The 21,825-nt window shown below is 44.9% G+C and overlaps 1 protein-coding gene across 2 annotated transcripts in view; it reads left to right on the top strand.

Annotated features, from left to right (window-relative positions):
* LOC142574206 (uncharacterized) overlaps positions 1-21,825 on the top strand; it is a 120,747-nt gene that overhangs the window by 81,224 nt on the left and 17,698 nt on the right. For both annotated transcript variants that reach the window (XM_075683353.1, XM_075683352.1), the window contains exon 4: positions 15,923-16,078. In XM_075683353.1, coding sequence (XP_075539468.1) covers positions 15,923-16,078 — 156 coding nt within the window. The remainder of the gene's footprint in view (positions 1-15,922; positions 16,079-21,825) is intronic.

Raw genomic sequence — 21,825 nt, 5'->3', positions numbered from 1 at the left:
AAGTAATAGAAATAATTTTATTTTAGAAATCCAGCACGGTACTCCTTGTATCTCTCTAATGAAATTGTAAACTGTGAGAAAATCATTCTGTGGCTGGATCTCAGTGAAGTCGCCCCAAAAGAATGAATGGTTCGCCAGGTTAGCGATAGCCCAAGCTTGCTAATTGAGCTTTCTAAGAGTTTTCTTTGTCTAGAAAATTGATGGCACGAAAGAAGGTAATGTTCGCGAGATTCAGGTGCATTGCAAAAAAAAAACATAAAGGGAACATAGGGAGACCACACCTGTGTAAGTAAAAATTTAGAGCCGGTATACGACATCTCAGTTTTCTAAAGGAGGCTTCCAATTGTCTTGAAGGACACCAACTGTTATTCCAAGGGAAGCCAAGATGGTAGAATTCGGAAGACCCACGGATATTGCAGAATTTTGCGACATAGAGAAATTTCTGTACCTAGCCGAGGTGACATAAGCTGATGTCGCCAAAATAGGTATGATAGGATCATTGTGGGAAGCTCGTGCGAGTGAATCAGCCATTTCGTTGAGGTGCAACCCCCGACGTCCCAGTATTCAATAAAACAAACCTTCCTTAATTATTGAGGTACCATCGAACAAAATTTTCGTTGAATTCTTGAATTTGAAGATGCAATAAGTGCTGTAAATGCAGACAGCGAGCCGGTCACAATAACAGCTAATGGCTCATTTTGGTCAACCTTCTGTATTGCTAATATATTTACTAATAATTCTGCCTGAAATATGAGTGTGAATTCGGGAATGCGAAGATAATAAGACCATTGAAGTGATTCAGAGAAGATTCCCACTCATGCCATCTCACTGCACACAGAAGGGTCAGTAGCTATTACATTGTCAGTGGCTAGCTGGTACAGACGGTCGTGTAAGATAATAATTAAATCTATGCTTAGTACTAGTTCAGCGTGATTGGGAAATATGTCATCGAACTCAATTTGGAGGCCTGGTAAGGGATTATTTGATTGGAAAACTTGACGCGTGCATAGATCCAATTGTTGTAACTGCGCTTGCACACATATTCTCTGTGGCCTGTGTAACCTCGACCACGATACCTCAAAAAACTGAGACGGTTCAGTGATCAATACATATTGCCAACGTCCTTTAAAAAGCCATATTTTTTTATGAAGTATGCACCATGGGCACGCGGAATCTGCACAATCTAGTTTGCGTATATGAGCTTCTTGATAAAAAACAGTGTTGGCAACGAATCGAGGTAACCTGACACATAATCGTAGAGCTTCCCTTTGTAAAAGTATGAGGCGTTTAATTTTGTAGGCGCGACTGCCGGAAAAACGGGGCAGCCGAATTCTAACATGGGCCGAACATGCATCTTATACTATATCATCAGTACGGCATCCCTGCGCATTCTAGAGCAACAGTGGCTGAGCCGGCGGAGCATAGCTATGGTACGTTCTGCCGTTCTTTTATTATGTTCAATGTGACTGCGCCATGTGAGCTTGCCATTGTAAATAACACCATGGCACTTGATAGCGTCAACTTGAGGAATTATTTTCTGGCGGCATTGTTAAGATATATCCACCTGCGCAGTTAACAGAAAGACTAGTACTGCACTTTTGCCACTATTTAGCGAAATGCATAACACCTCTAGCTATGACTCCAGCATTCCTAATTCGGCAACGACTGGTGTAGTGAATGTAAATCATTTGCGGATGTAAGAATTCGACTATTGTCCGCATAAAAATAAACATATACTTTCAGAGACAATGGAATTGTACTTAGCAAAATGTTAAATAAGACAGAAAGAAGAACGCACCCTGTGGTACACCTGTTGTCTGCTTGTCTTTAGACGTCGAAATAACGCATTGATAACAATAAAACTCGCTATCTGTCATAGATCAAAGTGGTTATCTAATAGAATCTTATCTAATCTTACAATATCTAATCTTATCTTATCTTATCTAATAGAATACAATATTCTAGAGTGGTATGCTTTCGCTACATCTAGCGTCACCAAAGCTGCCTACTCTCGTTTTCGATCAGCAAGTTTAATGCGGCTCTCAAAATCTACATGGGCGCACCACACGGAGTGGCCAGGACGAAATCCAATCTGACAAGAACTGAAAAGTTTGTCATCCTGCAAAAAACTTGCTATATGGCCGCGAACAACCCTTTCTAATAATTTGACGACATTGGAAGTAAGACAAATTCGTCCTATGTTGTCCAAGTCAAGTCCAGCTGCTCTTTTCTTCAACAGTGGAATAAGTTTAGCTACTCTCCACTCTCTTGAATGCCATGCATATTTAGAGATAAATATACTATATTGAGTAGGTCAGGAGGCACATATTCAAACAAAACTTAAGCATTCCAGTTCTAATAGCATCTGGTCCTGGGGCTGCCGCCAGTGATGATCTAATAATGCCCTCAAGCTCTGTCGCTGTTACCTCTACGAAGTCGTCTTCCGAGGGAGGTTTCTTTAGTCGTATCGGCAGTTTGTGTTTGAAACGTCGCGCAAGTCCTTGAGCAATTTTCTGAAGTGACTCTGATAATTATTTTGTTGATAGAACTACAGAGTAGATATTCACCGGCGCCGATATAACTACGGGATGGAATAAATTTTAACAGGGCTTTCTTATTGCTAGGCTTCGAAACATATGCGTAGTGCTTGGAATGATAATCCTCCTTAGCTTTTGAGACTGTTCGCCTCAATGTAGTATATATATATATATATATATATATATATATATATATAGATATATATATTCAGCCCAATTAGCAGCACATTGGTTGTATAAACGTTTCCCCATACAGCTTCTCGACGTCTAAAATCTAGCTACACAATCATAATTCCAGCTCGGACAATATGATCCACCCTTAGTAGATTGTATATCAAATTGAGCTTTTTTTTTATTGTTTTAGAATAGAACCTAGGCACATTGCGTTAATATTCCTCTCCATGCCCTCCTGAGCGTTTAAAGCTCATTTGAACGCATCCTTAAATTGTGCGCGATTACCAAAAGTGCGCACATGACTGTCTGGACTAGTTAACAGGGCAAGCAGTTCGAAAATTATAAGGACGTGATCACTGTTTCTTCTGTAAGCAACAGTATTCCAGAAGGTGACAGAAATGCTCGTAGTAGCAAACGCAAGATCTAGGGCAGATCGTGATTGACTCCGAACACAAGCACGTGCTCTAGAATTTAAGCAAGAGAAATGATTGGAAAGAAGCCATTGCCACAAGTTTCCGTTAGGAAACCTCATGATACATGATAAAACTTAAAATCGCCCACTAGCATGATCATCATACTGCAAGCAATAGACGTATAAAGATAACGGGTATATTCCTCTCCAGCGGGCAAGTACGTGTTAATTATATCAAAAGGCGAGAAATGAGGAAGTATTGTATGCAATGCTAATTCAAGTATTATATCGAATGCTAATAATGGAAGTATTATATCCAAGTGCCTTTTCTATGGAAGCTGCCACAGCCTGAAAGCTTGAGTTTTCCACGCACGATGTTTCACGGGCTGTTATACCAGCATACCTTTGATTCCTCCTCTGAATTTCTCCAATGGCCTCACGACGAGAGCATTGACGTATATCAATTACTTCGAGGATTTGCTTTTCTTTTGACCTTGCAGGCCACTTAGGCTCATGTGCAGGGTGAGTACCACTGCAAAGGCAGCATGACTCATTTCAGGAACGGCAGTCATTTGAATTATGGCCTTCTTGAGAAATTTGGCATCGTGTGCTGGACCTGCCACGTTTTACGGAGTGCCCAAATCACCACCATTTTAGACACTGAAGGACACATTTGATAGAGGCTTAACTCGGCATATGAGTTGTCATGCCTTATTTCCGATGAGCGGTTCATTCCAGCAAGTCTAGCAATGAGTGTCTCGGTGCCATGCGCTTATTATCAATGACACGGCCGCAACGACACAGAGTTCACGTCTGCCACTGCAAGCGTTTCCAAAATTTCTGCGGGGCATAGACCTATGTCGACACCGCGGACTAGGCCTTTGGTACATGCAAGGTGAACACGAATGAAACTGCTGACCAGACGTGTCGCAAGAACATCGCGCGCGAGTAAATACTGAACACAAGCCGTGTCTGGCGAACAGCAAAGCTTCGGTCAACCAGTCCAACTTCTGCGATTTATTGAAAATGGGGCGAAGCCACCCGGAGTTCGGTTTCAATTGTCTTGGGATTCTTCATGCGAGTCACTCCGTCATCACTCGGGACCAAATCCACAGGTACGCTTATTTTCTTACCGCGTAAGAAAAGCTGCAGCGGCAAATCAGGAGCAAAAACAGAAGCCGACCAGGAGGAAGCCGCGTGGCCTGGTGATGAGAGAGGCATTGCGGATAAGTAGGAAATTACTCGGACAATTTAACAGATGTTGGAACAGAAGGTAAAAAAACAACCAGGTAAAAGACAAAGAGCAACAGAAAACTGCCGGCTACATGACCAGAACCAGCGTTCCAAGCAGGATGCTAGAGGCGGTGTCCCGTGTAGGCTTTACATCTACACCTACATACAGTGGCTGTGGGTCCGGGCAACAGTTGGTCTTTGGAATGGCTGAGATTTGTGAGTGCCATATGCTGCTCCAAATTTGCTCAAGGCGCTGGACTCCTGTTACATTTTGGTGAGAGTGGTTATGATAAACTGCAGCAAGACGTTTCCAAGTACGATGCTTTCGTTTGCATTGGTGCCGCAATCTATGCGGCACCGTCAGCGGACAGGCAACTGGATCACGCCCTTTCGCTGAGGTACACCACCACTACGGAACCGTCGTCGTCATCTCAGGCTTCATATTCTTGTAGGATGCCTTCAAACATTCCCTCTGCTGATTCATATTCCACTCGCCGTTAACCTGCACCCGGCCTATCGGCTATCTTGGACTCTTTTGCAGCAGGCCTTCACCTGCGACTGCTCTCCGTTGAGAACTGTTTAGTCCAGCGTGTGCCTTTTGTAGAGAGTCGCACCGCCGACCTCAACACACCTGTTTCAAGCCTCCTGTCGCCAGCTTCCACTGATAAAGCTCCATCTGTCTCGGCGCCTCAATCTCCTTTTCCCAATTTCGTCACACAGCAACGTCAGGGAGCCTTCCCAAGTCCACGGCACGAAGTCATGCTCTGCGTTTCGTATACAGTTTGAGTGTGTCGCTGCGTTCCACTCCTGGTTGTGATGTGTGGTGCGCGACAAAGTACGGTGGTCGGGACGGACAGGAGCAGACGACAAGAAGTGCGCGCGCCGAGGCGAATTCCTTGCTGGAAGGAGAAAAAGAACAACGCCCAAGAGCGTCTGGCACGTGAACGCGTGGCGCAAGAGAAGCAACTAAAAGAAGAGAAGCGAACCAATTAGGAAAGACCACGGGTCATCAGGCAGTCAATCGGAGAATGACTAACCGGCCAGAACACAAGAAAAAGCGTGGTGCGCTGGCAGAAGGGGGATACGCAGGGGAGACGCCGGGAGAGTTCCAGGAAGCGACGCCAGGAGGAGGTCAACCACCGGACCGGGAGTTGAAGACGGGCCGTCGGGTTCTGGACCCGAACCACCAGGACTTCACCCGACCGGGGCCTTCTGCCAGCCCGTTCCTGTGCGTCGCCCGTCTACCCGAGCGTGCCGCCAGCTGTTCAAGGCCGGTGAGGTTCTGCGCCCATGGGCAGGACTAAACCAGTCGGGCTACGGGCCCGAGTTCTACGCCAGCTGCCCGGCCAGAACCCCGCCCACGTCTGTCGTGCCGCCTGCTGCCCGAGGCCGGCGTTCGAGCTTCTGTGCCCGTGGGCAGGACAAGAGCAGTCGGGCTACGGGCCCGAGTTCTACACCCAGCTGCGCGACCAGAACGCCGCCGCCGTCTGCTCGTGCCGCCAAGCCGCCTGCTTTACCTCTCCAAGCCAGAGCTGGTGCGCTCCGGTCGCCCGGTCAATCAACTTACACCACGACCTTTCGTGAGACCGGCGCAACTCCTTTCGTCATCTTGTCACCCCGTCGCCGCGTCGAGACTGTTGTCCCTGCCGTCGTGGCAAGCCCGGACTCGCGCACTAGTCAGCTTCACACTAGCCGGAAATGTGTGTCTTACTGCCGTGATGTCTAGTTGAGTGTTTATTTTATTCTTTCTATTTCTTTCTATCATTTATTTTACACTTCTACTTTGATTAAAAGTCTTTGTGTGTGTCTGTTTCCAAGCCAACGGCTTTGCCCGCAATTGGGTTCTCGGCGGCTCCGCCTAAGAGAAGCGTTAAAACCTTTGAGTGCACGAACCTTTGTCCCCAATTGGGCATCACCCGCTGGCCCGAAGCGACACCTATCCCCGGCATGTCTGCAGATACTGTCGCGAGCAATCTGTAGCGGCGCGGCGATGGAGCTGCGCAGCAGCACCCCCGCAGCCATAAACAACTCCGCGGGGCGTCCCGCGGGCCTCCCGTAAGTGGACCTTCGCGAGTGTTGGACACCAGGCACACGGACACGTGATCCGACTCACTGTGCCGAACGTCGGGCGCGAGCTCCCTTTTCTGATTACTTTGTTTACTGCTTTAGTTTCGCACTAGGTCCACGCACCTCACTTCTCTATGCTCATTTTCCATCTTTTCTTCTCTCTCTCTCTGAAGCCCTCGCTACTTCGGGCGCGCTGCGGGCGCCCGCTGAATTCTCTCTTTTGACAGATTAAACTAGACCTTGTTACCCAAAGGACGTGTGTCCGTCTCGTTTATCACGGCTCTACAGATCCCTGACTGCTCCTCACGCATACCGGCAACTGCAGCGTATGTAACCGTAATGTTTACCGGGAAACGGTCGCGGCGAACGCTATGCACGAAGGCGGGCTTTCTGGCAGAAACGCGGCCTCTTGCGTGGGCCGCGATGCGGTGGAGGCGAGCGCCATCTGGAAGTATTCCAAGGAAGCGAGTGTGCCGCTACGTGCTGTCCAAGATATTCACGTGCCGGCGCGCGCAAATGGCGGATGCAGTCGACGGTCTCTAAATTGTAGACACGCTGGAAAATAGGTTTGTTACAGTTTTCTCGTAACAGAGCTATGTTTTATGGTATATTCAAATTACAATCCAAGAGCTCTCATATCTGTAGGTTGTGTGCAAGTCGTATTTTACGATTTTTCTACGTATTTTGCTTGAGAGATACAACTAGTTCAGTAAGTTCCTTGCGCCGCATGGAAGGCCTGGGTATGGGTGGTTTGAATATATTTTTGCCGAAACGACGTCCAATGCCAACACCGGATATTCTGCGACACTGTTAGGTAACAAAGTGCACATTTATAATGCATATATGCAGGCAGCGACAGTTTTTCCGTGGAGGGCGGGGGCACCCACCTGAACTGCTGCAATTTTGTAGCAGCAGCTTGCGGCGGCTTGTATACTTATTTGACACTTGCACTGTTGCTATAAATGATTGGGCATAACCAAGCCTGCTGAAAGACCACTATAGGGCCACTATACCACCTTACTGCTTCCTACATCGGAGCCCGTACACCGACTGCATCCTACGTCACCTGCGTGGTTTACAGTCCACCCTTTATAAGCTAGTCGAAGGCCCAGGATCATCCCCATTTGACAGCAGCAGCTTGCGGCGGCGTATATACCTATTTGGCACTTGCACTGTTGCTGTACAGGATTGCCGATAACCAAGCCTGCTGAAAGACCACTGCGGGGCCACCATACCGTCTTGCTGTTTCCTAAGTCGGAGCCCGTACACCGACTGCATCGTACTGCGCCTGCGTGGTTTACAGTCCACCCTTTATAAGCTCATCGAAGACCTAGGATGGTCCCCATTTGGCAGCACTAGCTTGCGGCGGCGTGCTCACACTCGCACTGTTGCTGTACAGGATTGCCGATAAGCAAGCCTGCTGAAAGACCACTGCGGGGCCACCATACCGTCTTGCTGCTTCCTTCGTGGGAGCATGTACACCGACTGCCCCGTACTACGCCAGCGTGGCTTACAGCGTGGCCTTTATAAGCTCATCGAAGACCCAGGATCATACACTTTTGGCAGCAGTACCTTGCTGCGGCGTGTATACCTATTTGACGCTTGCACTGTTGCTGTACAGGTGAGGGTGCTTCTATCGAGTTTGTTGTATATTTCACACCTTTTTGCTGCCGTAGCTGAAGCTGCTGTTCTTAGTGCTTACTTTTCTTGAATTGTACATTACTGCCCCTGTTCTCTCCTTGTTGCGTCGTGCGTAATCTTGCTGGTTTGAATCTCGCACTACCTGCTTAGCATGGCAAAATAAATGAATAAGTTGTTTGAGGGTTTTAAGCGAACAATAATGCAGTAATTTAGTGATTTTCTAGCCTTGAGAGAGATCTAAGAAATGATATCACGGAAATAACGACCAGCCTGAACTTCATGCACGAATGCTACGAGTCAATGAAGGTGTCCGTAGGTAGAATTGAGATGGGAAATCACACCTTGAAACAAAATGTCAAGGAATTGAAGGATGAGCGTGATACTTTGCGTGCATAGCTGAAGCAACATGAGACTAGACTTTTGCAAAGTGAACAGCACTCAAGATGGAATAATGTGGAAGTGAGCGCCGTGCCCCACGATCCTCACGAAAATGCCAGAGAAGTCGCCAAAAAATTACAAGCTATAGACATGCCCTTTAATGACTCTGACATTGAAATCTGTTATCGCGTTAAAACATCAGGCAATACTACTGCCCCTAACATTGTCAATCAGTTTTCATGAATATCACGAGGCTTTTTAGAGAAGACTAGAAAGCAACGACTATCTACTGATACCTTAGGCTTTCCATCAAACATGCCTGTTGTTGTAAGCGAGCATTTGTGCCCTGCCATGAAGCGACTATTTGGTGCCGTGAATGCGAAAAGGAAAGATTGCCAATGGTGGCATGCGTAGACAATAAATGGCAAGATATTTGTTCGGGAATCAGTTGGGACGGCTGCAATTCTGATGAATGACCTGGATGACTTATCTAACACCGTGTAGGGAAACTTCTTGTTTGTTCCTTTTACTTGTGTTTTACGTTACATTGTGGTTTTTTTATTAAACGATGTCAACGCCTTGGTGAAGGCAAAAAGACCATCACTGTCATTTTTTCACAAAAACGTTCATTCCTTGGTGAACCAAAAAGATGAAATGGAAGTGCTCTTGGAAAGCATAAATGCGCCTTTCACGGGGATAATGCTAACAAAAACATGGTACACTAACACCTCACAGGTGTTTTGCCCTCCCGTCTCATCATCATCATCATCCTAATAAAGGATCCTCATCATCCTCATCAATAATCATCAGTCTGGCTACGCCCACTGCAGGGCAATGCCCTCTCCTATAACTCTCGGACTTCCAGTGTCATGTGCTAATTGTGGCCATGTTGTCCCTGCAAACTTAATCTCATCCGCCCACCTAATTTTCTGCCGCCCCCTGCTACTCTGCCCTTCTCTTAGAGTCCAGTCCGTAACCCTTAATGACCACTAGTTATCTTACCTCCTGATTACATGCCCTGCCCATGCCCCCTATTTCTTTTTCTTGATTTCAACTAAAATATCATTAACTCGCGTTTGTTCCCTCCATCTCTTCTGATCCCTTAACGTTACACCCATCATTCTTCTTTCCGTTGCACGTTGCGTTGTCCTCAATTTAAGTAGAACCCTTTTCGTAAGCCTCCAAGTTTCTGCTCCGTAGGAGAGTACTCGTAAGACATAGCTGTTATACACTTTTCTCCTGAGGGATAATGGCAACCTGCTGTTCATGATCTGAGAATGCCTGCCAAACGAACCGAACCCATTCTTGCTCTCCTGATTATTTCAGTTTCATGATCCGGATTCGCGTTCACTACCTGTACTAAGTGGATGTATTCCCTTACCACTTCCAGTGTCTCCCTACCTATCGTAACCTGCTGTTCTCTTCCGAGACTGTTAAACATTACTTTAGTTTTCTGCAGATTAATTTTTAGACCCACGCTTCTGCTTTGCCTCTCCCGGTCAGTGAGCATGCATTGCAATTGGTCCCCTGAGTTACCAAGCAAGGCAATATCATCAGCGAATCACAAGTTACTAAGGTATTCTCCATTAACTTTTATCCCCAATTCTTCCCAATCCAGGTCTCTGAATACCTCTTGTAAACACACAGTGAATAGCACTGCAGAGATCGTATCTGCCTGCCTGACGCCCTTCTTTATTGAAATTTTGTTGCTTTCTTTATGAAGGACTAAGGTCGCTGTGCAGCCGCACTGCTTTTAGACTTCCTCCGTTCCTGAGAACATGCTCAATCGTATCCATATTATGCTTCCTTTTGTCAGCTATGTTGCGCTTGTTGATTAAGAGGAAGCTTTAGCTCGGACCCAACTCCGACGCGGCCTATTCAAATACATGTAAAACGCAAAACCGTTTTTATGAGATAACCCCTGGACCGATTTTGATGAAATTTGTTGCATTTGAAAGATAAAGTTAAATTCTAGTGACTGTTGCAAGCGGAATTTCGCTTTAGGGCTTGAATTTTCTTAAAATGATTTTCAAATATTTGACCGTTTGAAAAAAATAGAAGCACGAAGTTTACAAATTGATAGCTATGCATCAAGAACTGATATCGCGGTTCTGTAAACGGCATCCATTAGATCATTCAAAGCAGACAAATTCAATATGCCATCTTACATCTTACATGAATTTGTTACGTTGGTTACAACGGTTTTACAAAAGTTGTATTTCCCTATGATTAAATTTTTTTATATTCATGTGTAACATATCAATTTTGTCCGCTATGGATGTACTTTTAGATGCGATTCACAGAATCGTATTGTCATTCTTAGTGGTTGAGTTACAGAGTTGTACACTTGATAGTTTCGTTTTGTGAAAATTTTTATTTTCGCCAATTTTTAATAAAAGATTGACGACCTAACTCATAAATTCGAAACCAACAGTCACTATATTTCAAGTTTTTCTTTTAAATGCAACAAACCTCGTCAAATTTGGTGCCGTGGTTGCCGAGAAAAACGAATTCACCTTTTACATGTATTTAGATAGGAGCACTCGAGCTAAAGCTTCCTCTTAACCTGGAAAGTTGGGCCACTTTTGTTTTAGCTGTAGGGTTAGACGCTTTCATACATTGGCGTTTCTCAATCAGATCTTTCGCTTCCGGCGATAGCTTACCGGTATTGTCTAAGGAAGTTACCACCGACTTCTATTGCGCACTGCTTATAGATGCCCATCCGATTGTGGTTCATTGTTTAAACACTGTGGTCCTCTCTCTGAGTTAAAGCCGAATACCCGCCCGTAGATTGATCTCAAATTCCTCTATTTTCCCTCGCACAGCGAACCCATTGATCGGCTTCTTATGCACCAGTTTATGCCATTCTCTCCTCAGGTCTCAGCTAATTCGATATCTTACCAGCCCATGGTCACTGAAGCGCACCTTGCCGAGCACGTCCACATCTTGTATGATGCCAGGGTTAGCGCAGAGTATGAGGTCTATTTAATTTCTAGTGTCGCCATTCGGGCTCCTCCACTTCCACTTTCGGTTATCGCGCTTACGGAGGAAGGTTTTCATTATCCGCAGTTTATTCCGCTCTGCAAGCTCAACTAATAACTCTCCCCTGCTTTTCCCAGAACCTACGCCATAATCCACCACTGACTTGTCTCCATCCTGCTTCTCGCTTGCCATGGCTTTGAAATCGCCAATTAATATAGTGTATTTGGTTTCACTTTACCGATCGCCGATTCCATTGCTGCATAGAAGCTTTCGACTCCCTGGTCATCCTGATTGAATGTAGGGGCGTAGACCTGGACGACCTTGTTCATCTTATCAAGTTTCACAACAAGACCTGCCACCCTCTCGTTAATGCGATGGAATTCATCTATGTTACCACCTATATCCTTATTAATCAGGAATCGGACTCACAGTTCTCGTCTCTCCGCTAACACCCAGTAGCACAGGACGTGCCCGCTTTTTAGCACTGCATATGCTTCTTTTGTCTTCCTGACTTCACTGAGCCCTATTATATCCGATTTACTGACCTCTAATTCCTCCAATAGCACTGCTAGACTCGCCTAACTAGATAACGTTCTAGCGTTCTAGGCTGCCTGTCAGGAACCAGACATTCTTATCACCCTCTGCTGCGTCACAGGTCTGACCGCCGCCGCGGTCAGTTGCTTCGCAGTTGATAGGGACTGAGGGCCGGGGTTTGGTAGTTCTATTTATATTAGAGGTTGTGGCCAAGTACTGCCCCAGGGTGGCCAATCCTGCTCTGGTGAGGGAGTGCGTTACCAGTGCTGTTCACCAGGATCAGGCCACACTCCAGGCCTGCTTATGCAATTTTATCAACAGCGGATTTCTTCTTTTTTAAATCCGGTGGAAAAATGCGTGGCACCAGGATTCGAACCACGGTCCTCTTGCAAGCGAGACGGATGCTCTACGTCTACGCCGCTGCTGCTTCCTATCCCATCTATCCCCTTCCGTCTTTCAGTGCTTTTAGCGAAATCGTGAAGGTAACTCCCTCTAACTGTACCGAAGTTTTTTTCTTCTATAACTTCACTCAAGAACAGTAAATCACAGGACACAGATGGCATTCAAATAAGGCCTGTAAAGCAAGTCATCGACAGCATTTGTCTTGTTCTTACTTACATTTATAACCTTATTCTGTCATTTTGAAACATCGCTCCAGCGCACAATTGAACACTGGCGAGACGAGGACAACACAGACGCCGGATTTCAACAAAATTTTGTTGACGGGAAGCAGGGCTTTATGTACACAGGAGAGGGGGGAGGGGAGAGAGGGGGGCGTTGTCAGTGCACCGGAACACTCCAAAATTTTTTTTCTTTGGTACAGGCGACAATCATCAGAGGCGTCGAAACCAAAAGAAAAAGTGAAAAGAAGAAAAATAAAAGTGAAAAATTGAAAAAAGGTGATAAAATCTTCTTTCCCATCACTCAAGTACCATCTTGCTCATCTCACGCATCACCTAGCTGAATCGACACACACGTTTGCCCTGAGATAATCAAGTTCATTTTTTCCCGAGCCCAACAGAAGGCGCACTGACGCAGTAATTGTTTTCACTAGAGATACAAAATGCTTCAAAAATTTCTCGGTTTTCCTGATTGCAGAATTTGCACATCACACGTGTTCGTTCGAAAAACGCCTTGCATGCTGGCTTTTGCGAGCGACGGCGAATGTGATCGGCTAAATAACAAGCACCACTTAGTGAAGTAGCTTTCCTGCGATGCTCTAGCAGGCGTTCATTCAGACAGCGCCCGGTTTAGCCAATATAGCATTTCCCACAGGCGAGGAGAATACTATACAGAACACCAACGTCACATTCCACAAGGGCTTTGGGGTGCTTTATTTTGCAGGCTGGCTTCTTCTTGGTTTCGTTTACTAGGCGACACATTCGTCCCAGCTTTTCCGGTGCAGAAAACCCAACACGCACCCCGCACCTGTCGCCAACCTTCTTGAGGCGGTGCGAATCCTGGTGCCAATAGGGCACTACGACAGGGCGCTGTAGCGGGCGTGCGTCTTTTTTTCCGTCTGCGCCTCCCACCACCTTTTGCCTCTCGAGTCTGGCTCTCTACCACCGAGGTTACTTCTCCGTGGAACCCAACCTTCTCCCCACTCAATCGGCCCACTCCAAGCTCGTAAAGAGAGCTATAGCAAAGAACTGCATCCACTCTGCTCTAGAGAAGTCCTGCGAACATCAAGTTCGTGAGAGCGTCGACGCCCAGCTAAGGCGACTGGAGAAGGCTGGGTTCCACGGAGAAATCATGGCCTTAGTGATAGATTTTCTGTTTCCGTTTCTGTTTTCCGTGAAGAAAATTTATTGAAGTCCGGCGTTTGTGTTGTCCTCTTCTTGTCCGTGTTCAATTGTGCGCTCGAACGATGTTTCATAATGCCAATCACAACCAACTAGCCCAGCTATCCATACTTAGCCAATTTCCTGGCGAATTTCCTGGCCGAGTCTGGCCAATTTCCGAAAGACATACAAATAGCTCGAGCACAGCCGGTGTTTAAAAAAGGTCACAAAATTTAAAGGCAATTATTGTCCAATTTCGACCTTACCAGTATTCTCGAAAGGCATTGAAAAAATAGTTCATAATAAAGTAATATCATATCTTGACAAAAATAATTTGCTAGGCAATTACTAACAAGGTTTCAGGAAGCATCTTCCCACACAGGCAGCTCTCTTAAATAAAAAAGAAACTATTCTGCAAGCGTTCAACAATAAAAAGTTAATTATGGGAACATATGTAGGTTTCTCCAAAGCATTTGATCTTCTGAATCATAAAATTTTACTCGCTAAGCTCCATGCTTATGGTATCCGTGGCATAGCCTTAGAGTTCTTTGAATCCTACTTATGGCATCGAGCACAATATGTAGAGATAGAAAAGGAAAAGTCCAATCTTCAGGTTATAGAGTAGGAGTGCCGCTAGGGAGCATCCTTGGGCCACTCCGGTTCATAATCTATGTAATCTACATGCCAAAAAGTTCAGAACTGGCGAAATTTATTTCTGATGCAGATGGCACATTAATGTTTATTACTGCTACATCGGAGCCTGAACTAGAGCTTCAAGTGAACAAAGCGCAAAGAGATATTAAAGAGTGGACTGATGCAAACTGTTTACGAATAAATGCGAGCAAGAAGGAAGTTGTTCATATGCAAAGAGGCAAAAACTTACGAAGTTCAATAAAAATGAAAATAGGTACAAATAATATAGAAATTGTTAACACGGTCTCTACATTAGGTGCAACATTCTCTAAATACGTAAGCTGGAACAATCATGAGAAACAAATCAGTAAAAATATGTCTTCTACTGTGTGAACAATAACAGGTTTGAAATGTTTTCTTCCTACTAAAATTAAAATATTACTTTACGATGCTCTAGTGTTTTCAGTTTTACAACACCACAACCCCGTTTGGCGCACCACTAGCAAGGCAAGCCTCACCAAATTGCATTTGCTTCAAAAAAGAGCAGTGCGATACATTGCTAATGTTCTTTGCTCATGTTTTACGAAAAACTTGTGGGTAAAGTTTGAGATTTTACCTGTATTCTTTCTATACAATTATCGTTTAATTTTGAACTACAAGCCATATTTGACGTCTAATGAATCTATTGTGTTTTCTCTAGCAGATCTGTACATAAACCGTAGCATTCGTGATACTATGCATAAAGAAAAATGACATACCCGTAGACCTCGAACCAATTACGACAAGCAGTCATTAACATACGCTATGCCCATTCTGCCTAATAAACCCCCAGACGAAGAATTTGATCCGTTGTGTAATCCAAACCATGCAACAAGACTGTTTTTTTCTCTGTTACACCAGATATGCAACTAGTCTTGTCTATGATCTTTGTTTCGCTTACATTGCAGTAACGCATGCGCGCTAGCGTAAAACCTGTATATATATATATATATATATACATATATATATATATATATATATATATGTATATCTATATATATATGTATATAGATCTATGTGCATATGCATGTGCATAATACACACACACACACATATATATATATATATATATATATATATATATATATATATATATATATGTTTGTAATACAAGTATTTTTGTATACGGGTATTCCTTTTGCTTGAAACTACATTTCGATGCAAGCATTATTTTCTTTGCAAGTGCCGCATTTTTTTTATGTTCTGCACTGCTCTGCTACCAACTGTATAAGGGGGAAGGACGCTCGTCAAGCTGTACCCCACAGCGTTTAGTCCTATGCTTTCTTTTTCAAGCTAACAAAACAAAATAAAAACGGTTGATTGATTGATTGATTGATTGATTGATTGATTGATTGATTGATTGATTGATTGATTGATTGATTGATTGATTGATTGGGGCGGGACGAGGTAGGTGAGGGGTGGGCTGGTGCCTGATGTACGCCTACTCCCCTTCCTCTCTCCCTCCCCTAGGCTAGGCCTCTCTTACAACGCAAGTTCTGGACTAAATGCAGATGACGAATTTCGGTGCGCAAGACTATGGTGCCCTGCAGTCAAACAAGTTTCGCTCAACAAGTACCTGTGCCGTTCAGGCTTAGATCCGGAATTAGCGACAACGACAACGGCTACGACAGAAGTGACAGAAGAACCAGAAGAACCAACCACACGCCGTAAGCATTGTTTCAAACAAATCTTCAGAGGCATTAGTGGCGTATAGTCGGGGAAAAACATGTTGCGTACGGATAACAAAAGCATCGTTGTTAACAGGTAATATTAAAGACCTGACGATTTTTCCATGTGCTTAGAACTCTATTCTTAACTCTTAGAACTAATATTGGCTTATCGTGTTGTGGCCAAATCGCAAGCCGACGCAACAGAAAAGCTTTAGGTATATTTGCCGAGATAATGTAATAATTACGTGAAAGATATTTGCAGTAGGTAGTCAAATTTTCATGGATTGAAAATTTCGTCATTAGTAATATTGTCAAATTAGCGGTTTCATAAACGTCCAAACTTTACTTAACAGCAGCGTACAAATGCACGCTTTGCAGAGTGTGAGATTGACGGCTTGTAAGTGGCCATACATTTAAACATACTTCCTCTATAGTCACGAAATGGCATGAGTAACCAAATTTGCTGAAGAAATCTGCACGGCTTTCATTTCATGGGGAAGAAATCTATGTGAATTCTTGTGGCCTTGTGTTGTCTTTGTACAAAGGTATCTATCTTGGAATCCCAAAACAACGTTACCCGAGAGAAAGCTTCGAAGTTGAAAAAAAATTGGAAGTCGCTTAAGGTTCGCCTTCAAGAGTGGAACGCGATAGCGTTATCGCACCCCGTTCGCACAGCCCACTCAAACGATCTACGAGAGCCCAACTTCGCGATCGGCACGGACAGCCGGGCCGCAACGCGCCATGAAGGCGGACGCGATCATGGGGTGAGTGGCGCGCCACGTGTCCGACCCGCGCCGTACATTGCAAGGAGGGGGTCTTCTGTGTTTGCCGCAAGATGGCTCTGCGTGTACGCAGAGCGCAGAATAAATGTAGCGGAAGCGTACTTCGCTACTCGTGTAACTGCGACTTCTGTAATTTAGATACTCATAATTCCTGCAAAGGACCAGGCAAGATTCCGTAAAGGCTACTCAACAATAGATCATATTCACACTATCAGTCAGGTGATAGAGAAATGTGCAGAATATAACCAACCCTTATTAGCTTTCATTGATTACGAGAAAGCGTTTGATTCTGTCGAAACCTCAGCAGTCATGGAGGCATTACGGAATCAGGGTGTAGACGAGCCGTATGTAAAAATACTGAAAGATATTTATAGCGGCTCCACAGCCACCGTAGTCCTCCATAACGCAAGCAACAAAGTCCCAATAAAGAAAGGCGTCAGGCAGGGAGATACGATCTCTCCAATGCTATTCACAGTGTGTTTGCAAGAGGTATTCAGAGACCTGGATTGGGAAGAATTGGGGATAAAAGTTAATGGAGAATACCTTAGTAACTTGCGATTCGCTGATGATATTGCCTTGCTTAGTAACTCAGGGGACCAATTGCAATGCATGCTCACTGACCTGGGGAGGCAAAGCAGAAGAGTGGGTCTAAAAATTAATCTGCAGAAAACTAAAGTAATGTTTAACAGTCTCTGAAGAGAACAGCAATTTACAATAGGCAGTGAGGCACTGGAAGTCGTAAGGGAATACATCTACTTAGGGCAGGTAGTTTCGGCGGATCCGGATCATGAGACGGAAATAATCAGAAGAAGAAGAATGGGCTGGGGTGCGTTCGGCAGGAATTCTCAAACCATGAACAGCAGGTTGCCATTATCCCTCAAGAGAAAAGTATATAATAGCTGTGTCTTACAAGTACTCACCTACGGGGCAGAAACCTGGAGGCTTACGAAAAGGGTTCTACTCAAATTGAGGACGCCTCAACGAGCTATGGAAAGAAGAATGATAGGTGTAGCGTTAAGAGATAAGAAAAGAGCGGATTGGGTGAGGGAACAAACGCGAGTTAATGACATCTTAGTTGAAATCAAGGAAAAGAAATGGGCATGGGCAGGATATGTAATGAGGAGGGAAGATAACCGATGGTCATTAAGGGTTACGGACTGGATCCCAAGGGAAGAGAAGCGTAGCAGGGGGCGGCAGAAAGTTAGGTGGGCGGATGAGATTAAGAAGTTTGCAGGGACGGCATGGCCAAAATTAGTACATGACCGGGGTTGTTGGAGAAGAATGGGAGAGGCCTTTGCCCTGCAGTGGGCGTAACCAGGCTGCTGCTGCTGCTGCTGCTGCTGCTGCTGCTGCTGCTGCTGCTGATGATGATGATGATGATGATGATGATGATGATGGATTCCTGAGATACACCGCAGTATAACTTTCTACGGCACGTTTCTAAGGCAACACCGCATTCACTAGAGGTGCTTTTGTCCCACTTTGAACCATCGAACTGTGGAAGTTTAACGATAAATTACTGGAAGATGAAGAGTACGTGACTAAAGTGAAGGATTATATAGCGAACATGCTGCGAAGTAACTCCGGAAGTTTTATGCAAGTATGGGAGTAGTCCAAATGTGATATTAAAATAGCCGCTATTGATAGATCATGTGCGCTTCGGCGAAAAGAAAAACAACGAGTTAAAGAGCTGCAGAGTGCCCTAGATTTTATGCTAAGTGCGGAGTGCTACGAGCCGGGATTGTTCACAAAAGAAATTAAAGTGACTAAAGCTAAGCTCGAGGCAATAGACGAAGAAATGTACCGAGGCGCAGTCATAAGGGCACGTAACGAAAAACTGCGGTTCGGAGAGACGCCCACCAAACGCACGCTCAGTGATAAAAAAGGCACGCTCTGTCGAAAGAGATAACGGAAATATGCTATCAAAACGAAATCACAAATCGAAGAGAATTAATCAAGCAGGCATTCGTCGAACATTACAGAGATATATTCAGCCTTAATACACCGAACACTGACTACTTCAGAACAGATTTCCTATCGCTGATGCTGAGATTAGAGGATGACCTTTTTTCACGCTCTAGAAGCCAGTATTACGGCTGAGGAAATTGAATCAGCAATTCTGGAGCTTAGTTCAAACAAGTCTCCTGGGCCAGACGGTCTCGGTGCATCTCTATATAAAGTCTTTAGAACAGAAATGGCAGTCGCACTTGAAAGGCTGATTAGCGAATTCTATGAAATGAAACCAAGTCCTCCATCCTCCCGAGCCTCCCACGTAGTACTAATTCCTAAAACGAATGATCCGATTAAGTTACAGTCTGTTGAATCATACCGTCCCATCAGTCTAACAAACGTGGACTATAACATATTCATGAAGATTTTAGCTCGACGCCTTCAAAGTTTTATTAAGTCACTTGTAGGGCCACATCAGACATGTGGCATAAAAGGCAGGACAATCTTTACCAATGTTCACACAGCTAGAACTGTCCTTGAATGCTCTGACGGAATGTATGGGCGCGTGGCCATGTTGCAATTAGATCTGCACAAGGCGCTCGAAAAAAGTCGTACACGAAGTTCTGTTCTCGATCCTAGACCATATTGACACGTGTACTTACATATCAATGTTGGAACCGTTATTACAGAAGGTGTTAAAATGATGTACAATGGTTGTATTGCGAAGCTGATAATTAATAGGCAGTTAAGTGATGGTATTCCTGTGGAATCGTCTGTGAGACAAGGCTGCCCTTTATCCCCCTTTCTTTTCGCACTCTACCTCGAGCCCTTTTGTTTGCGGCTGCTGAAGAGCCCAAACACACGGGGTTACACTTTTCATAAAACTGAAGTTCGAGTTTTAGCATACGCTGAGGATGTAGCAGTGTTTGTACTGACCATGACAGTGTTAAAGCAGTTGTACAAGAGGCTGTAAAATTTTTTACTGCAAGTGGAAGTGCTATTAACTGGAACAAGTGTCTTGGTTTTTGGCGTGAGAATTGGCAATACAAGCCTGAGACTTTTTGTAACATGCAATGGGCGGTAACTCCAGGCACCTACCTAGGTGTCCCCCTCGAACATTATCGAGATAGCAAAGAATATTGGGACAATGAAGTAGTTCGAATGGAAACCCACACCGGGAAATGGGGAGGGCAAAAATTTTCAATGTTTGCAAGAGCCACCCTGTGTAATTTGTTTTTAGTCGCCAAAATCTTTTATCTGATGCAAGCGTTATGTCTGACGAGGATGTCTGTGCAAACGCTGCATAGAGCATTTGCGATGTTTATTTGGGCCTCAACATGGGAACGTACAATCGTAGTAATCTGTTCCTTAGAGTGTTGAATGGTGGGCTGGGGTTGTCACATTTGTTCCTCAAACAGATTGTAAGCAAGTTTCTTTTTTTGCGTGATCAAAAGGATGCTTTTCTGAGAACAATGATTCAAGTTAGACTGCGCGATTCATTGCCTGATTGTGTAGTGTCGTCCATGTATACGGGGCCAATGCCTTTAAGTGCTTTTTTGCGTGAAGTGGTCGCGTCTTTCCAAATACTAAAAGCAAGATTTTCTAGTGAATATCTGGCCGCTGTTACCAGTAAGAAGTTGTATAAAGATCTTGTTGATGTATTCTTGGCTGTACCATTGTATCGTACAGTATTTGTTTTAGGTTCAGAACGAGATGTTCTTAAGAGTGTTAAATGAATGCCGGTAAGAGCTTCTGTTAAATCTTTCTTTTTTCAAACATACAGGCACTCTCCCAGTGAAAGCGTGCCTGCAAAGCAAAGGCATTTTTGTACCTTGGTCTATGAATTGCTTTATATGCAAAAAACCGGAGAGGCATGAGCATATCTTTTTGGACTGCCATGACGCAGTGTTTTTGTGGGATATTCTAAAACGTAGCTTTAGAAAGGAATTGCCGTTAAGTGCTTTCGTGATACGCTTCCTGCCATGCGCGGAACCAGAGGGAGGGCCTGTGGATCTGTTAATGCTTCTGTGCATGCACAGTGTGTGGCGAACACGTATGGATATTAGACATGAGCGCATTGTTCAGGCCCCAGCACATGAATACTTCATTGAAAGTGCGTTATATATACGCGAATTTTTCTCTGCACAGAGTGATCCTCCTGATTGGCTAAGTGCTTTGGACAAAGTGACTAGCCTACATCGTTCTTATCACACCACACTGATCCGGCATTGTCTAGTTGTTTTTTATGGCCATGTAATATTCACATTGTACTTTCTTTTGCCAAGCCGGTAATAAAAAAAAAGAAAAAAAACTCGTGACTGAGTGGTAGCGTCTCCGTCTCCCACTCCGGAGACCCTGGCACGATTCCCACCCAGCCCATCTTGCAAGTTGTTTTTTTTATTTATGTAGTCCCTTCTGGAGTTTAGCGCTCACGGCCAACGTCACGAACGCCGACGACACCGGCTTTTCTGCGACACGAGCTCCTTAACGTTGTCACGTTAAAAGTCGGAGTTCCTCCCGAAAGCCGAACCGTCAATTGCAATAGCAAATTAGTGGACAGCAATATGAAGCAAGGGTAGCAGTTTTATCGACCGTATAAACATATAAACGTCGGCACGCTAATTAAATAAACAACCATAGTGTCACGCGCACACAAGCAAACATGAACAGATCTAACTCGATGAGCGCACAAACTCCCTGTCAAAATGCTAGCGTGAGGAAACGTGGCGGCAGCAGGCAGCAAAGTGACATTCGTGCTGTCTATTGCATCGACGAAAAGTGGTCGCCGAGAACACACAGCACGCACATAGCAGCGAGTGCTCGACGCACCTAGACTGTGCCCATAACGCAGATCGCTCTCAAGATACAACTGGGCGACCGCACACATGCGCAATCGCAGCCAGAGTAGAACGCCGCCCCCCCCCCTCCCCAACCCCCGGTGCCTCGTAACGTCGGGTGCCTCGCGCACGGCAAGAGACTACGCGCTTCCTGCCCGATGTTGTCGCTTTCACG

Source organism: Dermacentor variabilis, chromosome 3 (assembly GCF_050947875.1).
Source record: "Dermacentor variabilis isolate Ectoservices chromosome 3, ASM5094787v1, whole genome shotgun sequence".
Classification (NCBI taxonomy): domain Eukaryota; kingdom Metazoa; phylum Arthropoda; class Arachnida; order Ixodida; family Ixodidae; genus Dermacentor; species Dermacentor variabilis.
The sequence above is the reverse complement of the archived record's forward strand: the minus strand, read 5'-3'. Positions and strand labels throughout refer to the sequence as shown.